A 13,259-nucleotide genomic window follows, 5' to 3' on the forward strand; every position below is an offset into this window, starting at 1 on the left:
AAAACAATACACCAAACTTTAAAATATAATTCTAATTTTTAAATTTGAAAGTATACTGAGAATTTTATTTCGGCCAGAAAATGAGTGCATAAATTATTTCCTTGGTTTTCACACCAGTCTTCAGGGGCCTCCCTGGCGGTCCATGTTTTTGCTTCAGCACACCTTTACCAGGTATTCAGTGTCGGCTTGCTTTAGGTGTGTTGGGAGCTGTGTCTTAGGGGACCCTGAGGACTGGCTTAAGAACCACAGCTTTGACTGTAATTATAATAGATTATAACAGCTTTTGACATAATAGGGCAGTCTAAGTGTTGGCCCTGTCATCAGGAGATGGCAAGTTTGATCCTGGGTGATGCTACAGCCATCTGTAGCCAGGAGTCCAAAAGAGCACAATTGGCCTCGCTCACGCTGGGTGGGTAGGATGGCCCTACCACTCCCCCCATCACTCAGCAACATGCTGTCCAATGCAGGTGTCTGTTAGCTGACATAACAGAAGCGGTTAGCGTTCTCCTCCAAGCACGTTCAGCTGTCCAAAGACGTTGCATTAACAGCAGTTCGAAAAGATGTGGTGGCTGGCTTCACATGTCTCGGGAGAAACTTGTGTTTGCCTTCACTCTTGTAGCGTTAGTGGTATTGTGTAATTGGGAGTGTCCTAACACTGGGGAGGAAGTTGGAAAATATCACAAAAAAGATGCAGTTGAAGCAGCACTTTCTGATTAATGCATCACAATGCACTGATGCATTTTTACACTCCCCGTAAGAGCGTTACTTCTAGTCAAAGTGTTGCTCAGATTGTTTCACATTTTATGTAAATAAAAATATGATAAAGATTTAAAATTAAGAACATGATTTCTGTACAGAAAATACAAAAAAGTTGGAAAAAAATTAAGAAAACTCCTTAATAGAAACGCCTGCTTGTGTTGTTTCCGTTTTATGGGCTAAAGGTCGGTGACTAAACAGTTACAGTGGGATATTACTTGATAAGTTAAATCTGAGAAGTTAATTTGTTTCCTTTAAAACTGTATAAGCCTAAAAAGGGGTTTACCACAGGGGTTTAAAATGCTGTGAGATTCTTGTGCTCAAAAAGCCTGTTTTGTACTCGGTTGAATAAGAAAGTCTGTCACAGAAGTCTGTTATAGAAGTTTTCTTCCAAAGTGTTCTCAGAAATTGGTTTTGATTTCAGAATAGAAATGTGGTTATATTTGGGATATTTACTTTGCTGGGCACACTTGATTCAATTACTCTTCAGTTTCTATGCAAATCCTTTTTCCTCCTTCTCTTTCAATTTTCCATTCAATTTTTCTATTAACTTCTCTAGTAGATGTCTGTAATGCACACTGCTTCATACTCATGATGGTTGAAAAACCTTTGGTCACAGTTTTCAGGCTTCCTGTGTATTGTGAATCTGACATTTGCAGTTTTTAAAAATAAAAGTACAATGCTGTTTGCTTTCTGGACTGCATATGAGCAGTTCTGTTTGAGAGTTATCTCGGTCTTCCAGATCTTGCACTGACGTTCCTCCTAACTGTCATTACCTAATGACAGTTCGGACAGTAGAAAACAACTGGAAGCACAATTTGATATCTTTTTATAGCTACCCCCTGCTTTGTAGGCATCAGTTAACTTCATTTTCACATCTTCTGCCAGTTGCTTAGAGGAACCCCCTTGTTGTTGAGTGTTAGAACAAAGTTTCTAAAAAGAACAAGATTCAGATAATTAATCTCTGAAATTATCAGTTGACAGTTCCAAATTACTATTCTTGACCTGTCTATTATGTCTATTACTACTATTCTTGAAACAGTCCCTAAGTTAGTTAAGGCCTAACGAGTTAATTAAGTTACAGCTAGAATGCCATAATTACTATTTTTTCTATTTTAGAAGTTAATCAAATTTAAAGAAACTGCGAATTAACATTTGCAGAACAAATGTTTTTGAAAATAGTTTGCTGCAGAGGTTGTGTTCACTTTTCACTTAAAAAAAAAAAATAAACAAAATATGTAACTTTTGCATACAACTGTATAGTACATGGGAAATGTGTATGTTCTGACATTGTATGAAAACAAACCTGTGGTGTGTGTGTGTATGTGTGTGTAGGGAGTTTCTCTATTTCAACTGGAATGATAACTGCTCACCAACTGTATAATTACATCACTGATCATGCCGGTACGTACGGCATGAAGCCTCTCCGCATGTCAAAGGCTGCAGTGACCACTGACAACAAGAAGGGGGCGCCCAGCACAGACCTGCATGAGTATGCGTTAGTGGCACTGTGGAACAGGTAATACTTTCTCACATTTCTCAGGTTATTAAAGCAGTGTGGTGACCATCAGACATGGGTGAAATCATGACTTTCATGACATTTTTGGTGTTACTGCAATAATGGTAATATACTGAAAATATTCAAAAGTTCACTGTGAAGTAATTTCACCACAGATTTTATACTGATAGATCTTCTTGTATTTCAAATACACCAAATCTATTTAGATAAATATGAAATGAACTGCAGCACTGCTATGGGTTACTGTTCAGGGTTGGCTGGGTTTCTCAAAAGAATTCAGCACAAAGGTGGTTCTTAAATGGTACAGTGTGCATCACACTGAACACCCTCTCTCTACCAGTTAAAGCTGCACTTAAACTATTGTTTTGGGGATTTTGAGATCTCTCTGGGATATGTGTAATTTCATGCAATGTGTGGAAACACATTTTGTATCATTTGGTGTTTTGGACCCCTTCCCCAAACGGATGAATCTGATGATTGCAAGCATATTTAATATTCAAGAGAACACAGTCAAAATGACATCTTCTTGGTGATCTGAGGATGTAAGTAAATAATAGACTGTTTTCATTATAACCTCTGACTTTTAAATTATTATTTCAGGCTTTACGCAGTGACTCACAGTATATCATTAAAACCATACCATCCCTGGTAATCATACAGTAGGCTTTGTTTGTGGTACAGTGCAGTTTTATGTAGAAATAGAGATAAGTAGAGACTTATTGTCAACAAAATTGTTTCAGAGCTAGGCCCCAGTATTTGTTCTCTTTTCTTTCCTTTCTCAGATGATGTCATTTGTTTTTCAGAGGCTGAGGTGGGCTCATTTGCTGGAAATTAGAGCTCTATATTAATGTTTTACACCCCAGGTACCCTGGCGAGGTTTCAAACAGGGTCAGAGTCTTTTTGGAGCATCTCTGTTATTATTAGAACCTGATCAAAATGGACTGAAACCTTAGCTGGAATATAACTAAAACAACTGACTTAAGCCAACTGGCTTTTTTGCTTTCTAGGCAAATTGAAGAAAAAATATTTTAACAAACATTTGTAGCTGGTTTGACTTAAAGCGATGATTAGGCCAAAAGTCAAATGTACCTGTTTACCCTAAATGCAGTTGATCAGCCAAGACATCTAGAAAACAAGCAGTTTGAACAGTAACCTGGTGGCTTCAGGTTTTTATTAGCTCCTGTGCAAACCTAAGAAGCAAACTTCATTCATCAAACATGTTTGGGCAGATTGTCTTTTTTGTTCTTCACTGATAAAATGCACTATTAGTCCCATTTTTCAGTATATGTTTTGCTTTTTCTTGTTCATTCTTCTTCCTGTGAATGAACACGCATTGTATTCTTTTAGCTCTGGTACATATAAGGACCTGGAGGGACTGCGTCACCATGATGACTTTGACGTGTCTCTGCTGGTGTGTCACAATGCAGCTCCGTTTGAGGAGCAGTCTGAGGGGGAGAGACACCTGCTGAGGTACACATAGCAAATGGAAGGATTAGAGAGAACAAAGACGAGGGAGTGCTGTGCTAATCTGCTTGTTACAAGTTTTTGTGTGTAATTAATGAATGGCAGTGATTGTGAGTAAGGAGCCTTTTAATATTTCTATAAAAATCGACCCTATAATATCACAGCAGGGCCCTAATTCTTTTTGTAATGCTCATACTTACATTTCAGTCCCTTAAACGTAATAACTCAAAAACCCACCCGTTTAGCTGCTGGCTCCTTATGTAACCTGTGAAGTTTGATTTGTTTGGTAATTTGTAAGTGAATTAAGTAATTTGTCCAGATTACCGTAAATCAAATGGATAACGAAGAACAAGATAGCATGACATAGAATACCTTACCTTAGAGTGCAGCCATCCTATTATTTTTACAGGCTTTTTGTGTGTATTTGGAGCTGGTTTTATTTTACCTGGGGAAGTACTGTAATTAACATAACAGACAAGATCCACGATTTTAATCCAGTATGAATCTGCAGTGTGTGTCATTTTTACAGTAATAGTTGTGGAGCAGTTTTATCCAGAATGAATTTGCAGTTTATGTATGTGTGTAGTTTCTACAGTCTTACAGTAATAATTGTGGAGTGATTTGAATCCAGAATGAGTAGTTGATCTGTTCTGATCTACATTGCTACAGTTGGAATAACTGAACTTGTAAATACAGCCATGCAGTCTGTTGTTATTGTTATTGAATGTGTTGTGTGGCATAATGCTAACACGTACATTCGAGCTATGACCTTTCAGTCTGGGCTGTCTCTGGGCATTTGTGAAATTAATACTAGAACCAGTTTATATTACACAACCTCCTCTGGTAAAAATAATGCTGTTCCAGTAGTGCTTTATATGAATGGCAGTGATTTTTGTCTTCTTTCTCATTTGCTTGTGCACAGGCTACATTACTACGTGATTATGACCAGCCAAAGAGAGTTGTTCCCCCGGCTGACAGCAGACATGCGGCGCTTCAAGAAGCTCCCACAGATTTACCGTGACCCCTCTGACCCCTATCGTGACCTCAGTGGGCGTGTCCCTCTGGAGCGGGCAGAGCAAGGCAGCACTGGAGGCCAGGAGCCTGAAACTGATCTATGGGAGGAAACGACCAATTCGACGCCAACACCCATGACTAGCCCAGAGCCTCAAGCTGTGGAGGCCAACCTGCTTGGAGCTCAGGCTGGACTAGCAGAAGGCTTGGACTCCTCAGGCCTTTTCTACTCATCCCCTTTGTTCCCCCTATTGAACTCTGAGGTAAATTCAGCATGCAGGCAGATTCAGAGCAGTGTGGAGCAGGCCATGGGCCACTGTCGCCGGGACAATCTATGGAGGCGGCTCTTCCATGGTGAGCATCTCGACAAGCTCAAACTTAGCAAGCTGACCTTCGCTGAACTGGAGGAGCTGCTGAATGCTGTGCAGAGCCGATCTGTTGGAGAGATTGACCCTCAGCTGGTATGGTCACAAAATTAATAGATTACAATAAGTTGCCAGTTGGTTAGGTGCATGCCTTGAACCTACATTTATTGTGAGAAACACCATATGGGTGCATTTTCAGTTGCCCTGTACCCCATCCATCAGTGGAAAGAGACCACAATAGCACCACAGCTGACCAGAAAAAACTTGAGTGGTGGACCACAGTCACGAAAAAATATCTATTTCATGCTGCTACATACTGTTCCAAAGCCTGACAACATATTAGGGCTAATTCAGGATATAGACTAACTTTACACATTAAAACAGAATATGAATATAATTACTTTGGTGCATCTTAAAGCCGTAGGAGGCATGTTTTCTGACATTTAAATAAGCCAAATCTATTGCCAGTCGCAGTATATGGAAACTACCGTCAATCGACAATAATGTCATCGACTCAAGCCTATCCACTGGTCGGAGGTGTTCCTGTGGTGGCCTCTGAAATGAAGCAGAGTTGGGCTCATAAATTGTGCAGTAACAGATGAGCTAAAGTCAGTAATTTTACACCTATATAGTGGACCTGTATGGTAGGTGTGTTGATAAACTCAGTGTATAGTTTAAGAGTATTGGCATAAGTATCTAATAGAGACATATGGTCTCTCTCTGTCACTACACACACATACACACAAATACAGCAGAGTGTGCAGGGAAGTCGGTCTTTAGAAAACTGCTGAAAAATTATATGGTTCTACTGTCTCCTCTCAGTGTGTTCTGAGCAAAGCACTGGTTTTGACGGGTAGCTGACAGCAGCAGCAGCAGCCGTAGCCCATGGCACTGTGGGGGGAAACAACATGTGCTATGCTCATCACACACAGCAGTGCAGCTGTACACAACCAGTGAACTCAGTCCTTTAATATTCCTATAATAATCAATCCAATAATTTCACAGTAGGGTCCTTATTTATTTTGTGTACGTAGACTTAATAACACCAAAACACACACTTGTTCAGTCAGGTGCTACTTTTGTAGGCTTCAAGGTACTTGTTTGGTAATTTGGCAGTGAATTAAGTCAGTGGTATGATTCCAGACTGGCATAATTCACAGAGTTTCTGTTTGACAATAAATATATTGTCAAACTAACCTTGAGGATGCGATGATTTTTTTTTTTCGATCTATTTAACCCCTTTAACATCAGGCCAATTATTCAGTTAATATTTAGTAACTACTTTAAATTACTTGGTACCTACTACAGAAAGAAATATGTAACGTAGTTCTGAACGTTTGGAACGCAAGCATTGTATTTTTTCCTCATTACACTTAGTTTTGAGCACCTTGTTCTATTTTAGGCATTTAAGCAGCACTGAGATTTGTTGGAGGGGTGTGTGTGTGCATGTTAGCATGCTGTAGCTGTGCTGTTATTAGCAGAGGAAGGGTTGAGGTGCTGTCCATCATGCAAAATGAGTGCAGGGATTTCACAGGGTGTGGACAGACCCTTGTGTGTGGCATGAAGAATGAGTGTTCTTGTGACATGGTCATAATCTGCCTTAATACTAACTCATCTCATAGTTTTCAAGATATTGATACCAAACCAACTCTGGAATGTTTGGTCTGATCAGGAATAGCAAACTTGCATGTAGCTCTCTGATTGGAAGTATGGTTTCCATGTAGCAACTGTTTAAATTCAGATTTTTTTTCCTATAGGAATGAATAGCAGAACTTTGTGGCCAAAAGCTTGTTCACGCCTCTTATGTCACAATGACAGAACTGCATTAGCAACACCATAGCAACCTCTTGGAATACCATAAAAACTGCTTACCAACACCCTAGGAACTACCTGGAATATCATAGCAACCATGTAGTAAGACCCTTGCAATCACTTAGGATACCACTGCACCTAGCAGCACCCTAGCAACCACTTGGATTACCATTGCAACCATCTAGCAACACCCTAGGAACCATGTGGAATACTATAACCACATGGTAACACCCAAGCAACCACTTGGAATACCATTGGAACTGCTTAGCAACATCCTAGCAACAGCCTGGAAACACAGTACCAACCACCAGGAACACCATAGCAACCACTTAACAACACACTACCAACCATCCAGAACACAATAGCAACCCCTCCCAACAACTTGCCATAGCAACCGATTAGCGACACCGTGTCAGCAACCTTAGATACCATAGGAACTGCTTAGCAACACCTTGGCAACCACCAGGGAATTGCTTAAACTGTCCAATCTTTCTGTATTTTCCTCGGGAAAAGAACTTACATGTAATACATATGCGATACATATGTTCCATATGTATTACATGTAAGTACCAGTAAGTAATATGTCCCACATGTAATAAATGTATGTAGTAAAAACTTTCCAACACCTTACCCTAACCTTAAGCTCAGTAACAAAGCAGAAATTGTTTTGCCCTTTCAGTTTTAAATAATGAAACTTGTAGCTTTTATAAAAAAGAGCTTTACAAAGGCAGCACCTTTGTCTTGGTCCTGTCAGTTTGCCCTGTTTTTCTCTAGTTTTCTTACAGATTTAGGACATTTTTGTACTGAATCATACACACACACTGCTCCCTCCTCTCAGGTCATGTAACAGCTTTGTGATCTGATCACACAACAGCTGCTGCTGTAGGCTTTGCTCTGGATCCCCAGTGACTTTAGTTTCCAAAGGCTTTCTTCTGAAGCAATGCAGTATAATGGTAAGGGGGGTCCCCTGTCATGCTCCTCTTCGTCTTTTGTCGTTTTCCCTACAGCTCCGTCCCCCACCAGCAGACCAGCAGCACTTCCTATGGTTTAGGACCTGGTATGGATTTAGACTTGTGCCCAATAAGATCTTTTGTTAGCATAACATTTGTTGTGTTAGCATAACACCTAGGTGGCTAGTGTTGTGCTAACATAAGTAGCTAACTAGTGTAACTTCTATACCTTGTGTTAGCATAACATTTTTGGTGGTAGCATGACACTGTAGCTGTTGTTGTGCTAGCATAAATAGCTAGCTAGGTTACCTAGTTTAACTTTGACATCTTGTGTGAACATAGCACTTGTGTTAGCATAAGTATATAACTAGCTAGGGCTGCATTTGACTGAGGATTGAAACTCAGAATTTCCCACTGTCCAAGACTCCCAGCCACTCATTCTAAACTAGCAGCACGAATCCTAACGAAAACAAAATAACTGCACTGGCTACATGTATCTTTTAGGATAAATTTTAAAGTTGTGCTACTAGTTTTTAAGGCTCTAAATGACCTAGCACCCACTTACATCACAGATTGTCTGTCTGTTTGTGTTCCAGCACATGATATTAGATCTGCAGATACTGGCCTTCTGCAAGTAGATACACAGAAAACATGGAGAGACATCTTTCAGTTATTATGCTTCTAAACTGTGGAACTAAGTTCCACCTTTTATTAGACAGTCAAGCTCAGTGCACACGTTTAAAAACGTATCTCTTTAACTTGCCGTTTAATTAAAATTCTATGGTATTTTGCCTCGTCTACATCTTAAAAAGTGGAAAAGTATACATTAAAATTAAGCTTTCAACAAATAATGAATTGTGTTTTGGAAACTACAAAATATACATATCGGAACATTGTAGTACATCATTTTTTCAAATGCATTATTTTTATTTAGAATTTTCCTTTGGATTTTCTGTAAAACAGACAGATCCTGCTGATCCATCAGAGTCAGTTTGTTTGTCCCTGATTGTTCCGAAATGAATCCTGAAGAATCAAATCATGTCCCGCCCACGATGATTTCCTGCCCTAGTAGCCTGTTCCACTCGAAAATACATCACATGGAAGAAAAATGTGTTCTGATTTGCGATTCACACTGACTTTAAAGAAAATGAGATGCTTATTCAATTTACTGCTGGATGTGCATCCAGGCAGTGCACACACATGCTGGCATATGGCATAATGCTTGTGTTGGCATAAGTATCTAACCAGCTAGTCTAACATACTGCTGCATTAGACTGAAGCTAGAAACTCAGAATTTCCCATCTCAGACAGAAAGTCAGGATAGTATTCTCAGCTCCAAGCTCAGCATATTGACGGCAAACCAGCATGGCTACCCACACGGTCAGTAGTAATATTCAATAGAACCACACCTCTACTTTAAAATGTTAACTTTTTAACTATATATTATTTATTTATAGCACAACACTACTAGAACTATACACTATACTGGTAGGTAGTGTTCTGCTAGCATAAGTAACTAGCTAGCTAGTACAAGTTTTATGCTTTGTGTTAGCACTTGTGCTAGCACCCTGCTGAAGAACACAGCACAAGCTGATCTGGTGCTGATCTAGTTGGTTGCCCAGCATATCAGCATCCAAAACACCACATATGCTGGTTTTGCTGGTGACCAGCCATGCTTGTCTGTGCTGGTTTTTCCGGCAGGAATTCCTGTCTTTCCTAACCTGTACTGAAAAGCCATCTCGGCTGCATTCACTTAACAAGCTTTATTGCTCAATTCCAGTTTTGCTCTCATCCAATCTTTCTGAGTTGATATTCACATTCACATTTTTGTGAACACCCTTGAAAGGACCTGGAGTTACGCATTCATGCATTTTCGAAATTAGTAATGTCACCTGAATAGTCCACTTGCATCATGAACAACAAAAAAGGTATTCTAGAGACAATCCATCATTGTAGCATCAATGCAATCGTATTTTTTCAAATATTGATTTTGGTAGGTTCCTGTCAGTTTTGTCTGGATTTCATTTTTTCTTTTTTTTTGCCGTATTGCCCACACTTTATGATGACCACAGTTATATGTGCATGTATGTGCATGGTTATATGTTTTGATTTTGTTTGTTATGTATTTATTTCTGGTTGCGTGGTCACATATCGCATATGTATCTGATCTAACTTTAAAAGGGAGCACATATCTGATTTGAATCAGAACGATTTAAAAAGGTTCAGATATTTGTGTTTACAGCTCAGAACATAAGAGTCAGAGTAGCACAAATATAAAATTTGCCCAAATTTAAAAAATATCTGATGTGTGCCACTTTAACCCTGCCATATGAATGTTGCTTTCCTTGTCCTCCTTTGAGCACCACTGCTGAGCACATGGTGTTGGTGTTGCTCTCTTTTTCCTTGCGAATTTAAGCTCCAAGTCAGTTTCACCAAGATGTGCCGCTCTGCAATGGGAGCGCTAATGCTAATCTCTTCATTTGGATGATGTACGCGGCTGTCAAATGTCGGCGGGTTCACAATGGAAGGATGGATGTAGCCTCCGGAGGTATTTCTGCGCACATGTGATAGCGGATCAGGGGAACTCGCTGCGAATTAGATTTCTTTTAAATGGAATCAAATTTAGGTCATGAGTAGAATGTGCAGAACTACTTGATGGTTCTGTTTTTTCTGCTGAAATGTTTCATTCTATTCCAGTGACTTTTCTTTTAGAATGTTCGACAAGTGCCCAGGAGACCGACTTATATATATATAAATACAGAGTGACCGCAGCTGGTGTGACTCAAAGCCTTTAAATCCCAAGGAATAACATATTAAAAATGTTCGTGTGATACTGAAATTCAGTTTGATCAGACCTATCTGAACTGAAAAGTCTGGGCATGTACTAATATTCTAATGAGCATGTTTCATTGACATCCCACTGTCCAAGACGCCTGGCCACTCATGCTAAACTAGACGTAACAGTGTGTGCAAGGGATCAATCAGTGAAACAGGCTCTGCATATGCAGGTGGTGCTGTAGACTTACCTGACTGTTTCCATGACTCACTAAAAACATTAACCAACTTTTATGTGGTGATGCCTTAAAGAAGCTAAGGTTTTTATTCACTTCACTGCCGGTTGTGCATCAAGGCAGTGGACACACATGGAATGCTGGCATTGCCAGTGGGACAAATGACAGACAGATCAGCTAGCTTGCTAGATTGGTTATGCTTCCTAGTTTAACTTTCACTTCCTAATTTGCTCAGACTAGAGAAGATTTAGGCCAAGCTTTACCCAATATAAGGACCATCCAGTTTACACTGAAATGGAAGAAATTTGGCAAAAATATTTGGACATTGGAACGTTATTCAGAGTATTCTTTGTATTGTCTGCCCCAAGACCAAGATTTATCTAATTAGAAAGAATATGTAGATTTGGATCCTGGGGGATTCCCAGATCTACACAAACACGTTTTGTTTTTTCACTGGTCCTTCTGGAACAGAATCAAGTGCGTTAGAGCAGGAAAACATCAGCCTCTTTTGTACAGGTGGGCTACACTGCTTTAAGCCTATTTCAAAGATAGTCCAACATCAAAGTAGTCTAGCAGATTGTGAGTGGTTTTTACGCACATTAGTCTCACCACTGGGTTGAGTGGTCTAGTACCCAAAACCTCCAGCCAAGAGCAGCTCTGTGGTCAGAAACAGACCACTGATGAAGGGTTAGAGCATGGCTAATACAAACTGTACATTAACACAGTGGTTCTTAAGGGTCCTCAAAGCTCCAAAGTCGGTCCACTTTTTTCCCTCATTCCTTATGTATTGTGAGTAGGATTGGAGTAAATAATGTGGACCAGGCTGTGAACCACTGCGTTAACAGAAGGCCCAGAAGGTCCCCAGTTTGACATGCACTACCCTGTCAGTGTCAGTGCATTGTTGAGAATGATCCACCATGCAAATACCTGATCAGCAGTGGTCTTGTAGTGGTCACATTCCTTTGATGATTGGGGTAGAGGGGGGTCATAAATGTGCAGTAGATGGGCTACAGTTTTTATTGTACACTTACAAAGTGCATCTGTATTTCTGATAAAAATGGCCAATGAGTGAAGATACAAGGTAGGCATACCTAGTAAACTGACAACTCACTGTGCACACCAGTAACAGTCCTTGGAAAAGACCCCTACCATTACTTTTGCTTACTATTGTCAGTGACTATGGATAAGAACATTTGCTAAATATGTAAATACAAATATATATTTCTGATGCAGATGATGTGTGTTGATTGACAGGATTGTTTCCTGACCATGAGCCCTGCTTGGTATCAGAGTCTGATCAAAGTGCTGCTTTCACGCTTCCATCAAAGCTGCAGGCACTTTGTGGACGACAGCGGCATTCAGTACCTGGTAAGAGCTCCGTAGTATGTGTGGTTTTTATCTTTCTTTTTTCAGCTTCTATAAAGACTTCAGTCCTGTACCTGTATAGTGCCCAAAGTAGATGCACAGAAATATTAACCTCCGCCTCCAGCAGCCCACATCACCTGGCAAAAATGTAATGTTCCTGCCTCTACAGAGGAAACACCATTTACATCTGAACATTTGACACGAACACCAGGACAGCAGAGCACTTTAATTACACCCCTTGATTTTTTCTGAGGAGAGCTTTTTATGTATTTATTTATTTTAAATCCCACTGTATAAAAAAATTGCATAAATCCACTCAGCAGTTGCCTTGAGTCACCTTGAAGAATTAAACTTAGCTTGGAGGTAGATTACACTTACTTTGGGCACTTATTGAAGGTAAAAGCGAAGAAAAGGGGAGTAATCTATTCAGTGCTTTCAGACCTTTGTGGTTTCCAGTGAACGCCTGCGTAGTGTTAAAATGTTAAATTAAAGTCTCGCAGGGGATTAGGTGAATTTTATGAGGAATAATTGTCAGCTCCTCCAAAGTGTCAGGAGGTTACTCCCTCCTTAATTCTGTAAATGAGAGACTCCACATCAAAAGGACTGGTACTTTCACAGATTTTTGTGCTGATGCTGTGAAAGCAGCCTGCTCACATGCTCTGTAATTTTTTTCTTTCCATACATCCAAAACAGAACTCTCCTCTGTTAGCATCTGTGCTGAAAAGCAGTGCTGTTTTAATGCCTTAATGCTGGCTGACATTAAATGGATCATGCACACTGGAGGTTATATTTAAAGATGAAAAGGAAAACGGGCGGAAGAATTTGGAAGTTTAAATGCCACTCTTTCTGAATGTCATTAACTCGCTCTCTTTTTTCTTTTCAGGCTGTCCTTAACCAGAAGTTCACAGACTGCTTTGTGCTGGTCTTCCTGGATGCCCAGGCGGGGAAAACGGTGAGGCATTGTATTTTTCAAATTCTTATCCTAGCCTGAATCTAGGCGATAACA

General features: G+C 40.0%; 1 protein-coding gene across 11 annotated transcripts in view; it reads left to right on the forward strand.

Annotated features, from left to right (window-relative positions):
- The window catches only part of szt2 (SZT2 subunit of KICSTOR complex), a 155,160-nt gene that overhangs the window by 139,817 nt on the left and 2,084 nt on the right, over positions 1–13,259 (forward strand). For all 11 annotated transcript variants that reach the window (XM_036571448.1, XM_036571458.1, XM_036571452.1 and 8 more), the window contains 5 exons: positions 2,092–2,275; positions 3,623–3,745; positions 4,662–5,211; positions 12,143–12,256; positions 13,137–13,205. In XM_036571448.1, the coding sequence (XP_036427341.1) occupies positions 2,092–2,275; positions 3,623–3,745; positions 4,662–5,211; positions 12,143–12,256; positions 13,137–13,205 (1,040 nt within the window). The remainder of the gene's footprint in view (positions 1–2,091; positions 2,276–3,622; positions 3,746–4,661; positions 5,212–12,142; positions 12,257–13,136; positions 13,206–13,259) is intronic.

Source organism: Colossoma macropomum, unplaced genomic scaffold, assembly GCF_904425465.1.
Source record: "Colossoma macropomum unplaced genomic scaffold, Colossoma_macropomum, whole genome shotgun sequence".
NCBI lineage: Eukaryota > Metazoa > Chordata > Actinopteri > Characiformes > Serrasalmidae > Colossoma > Colossoma macropomum.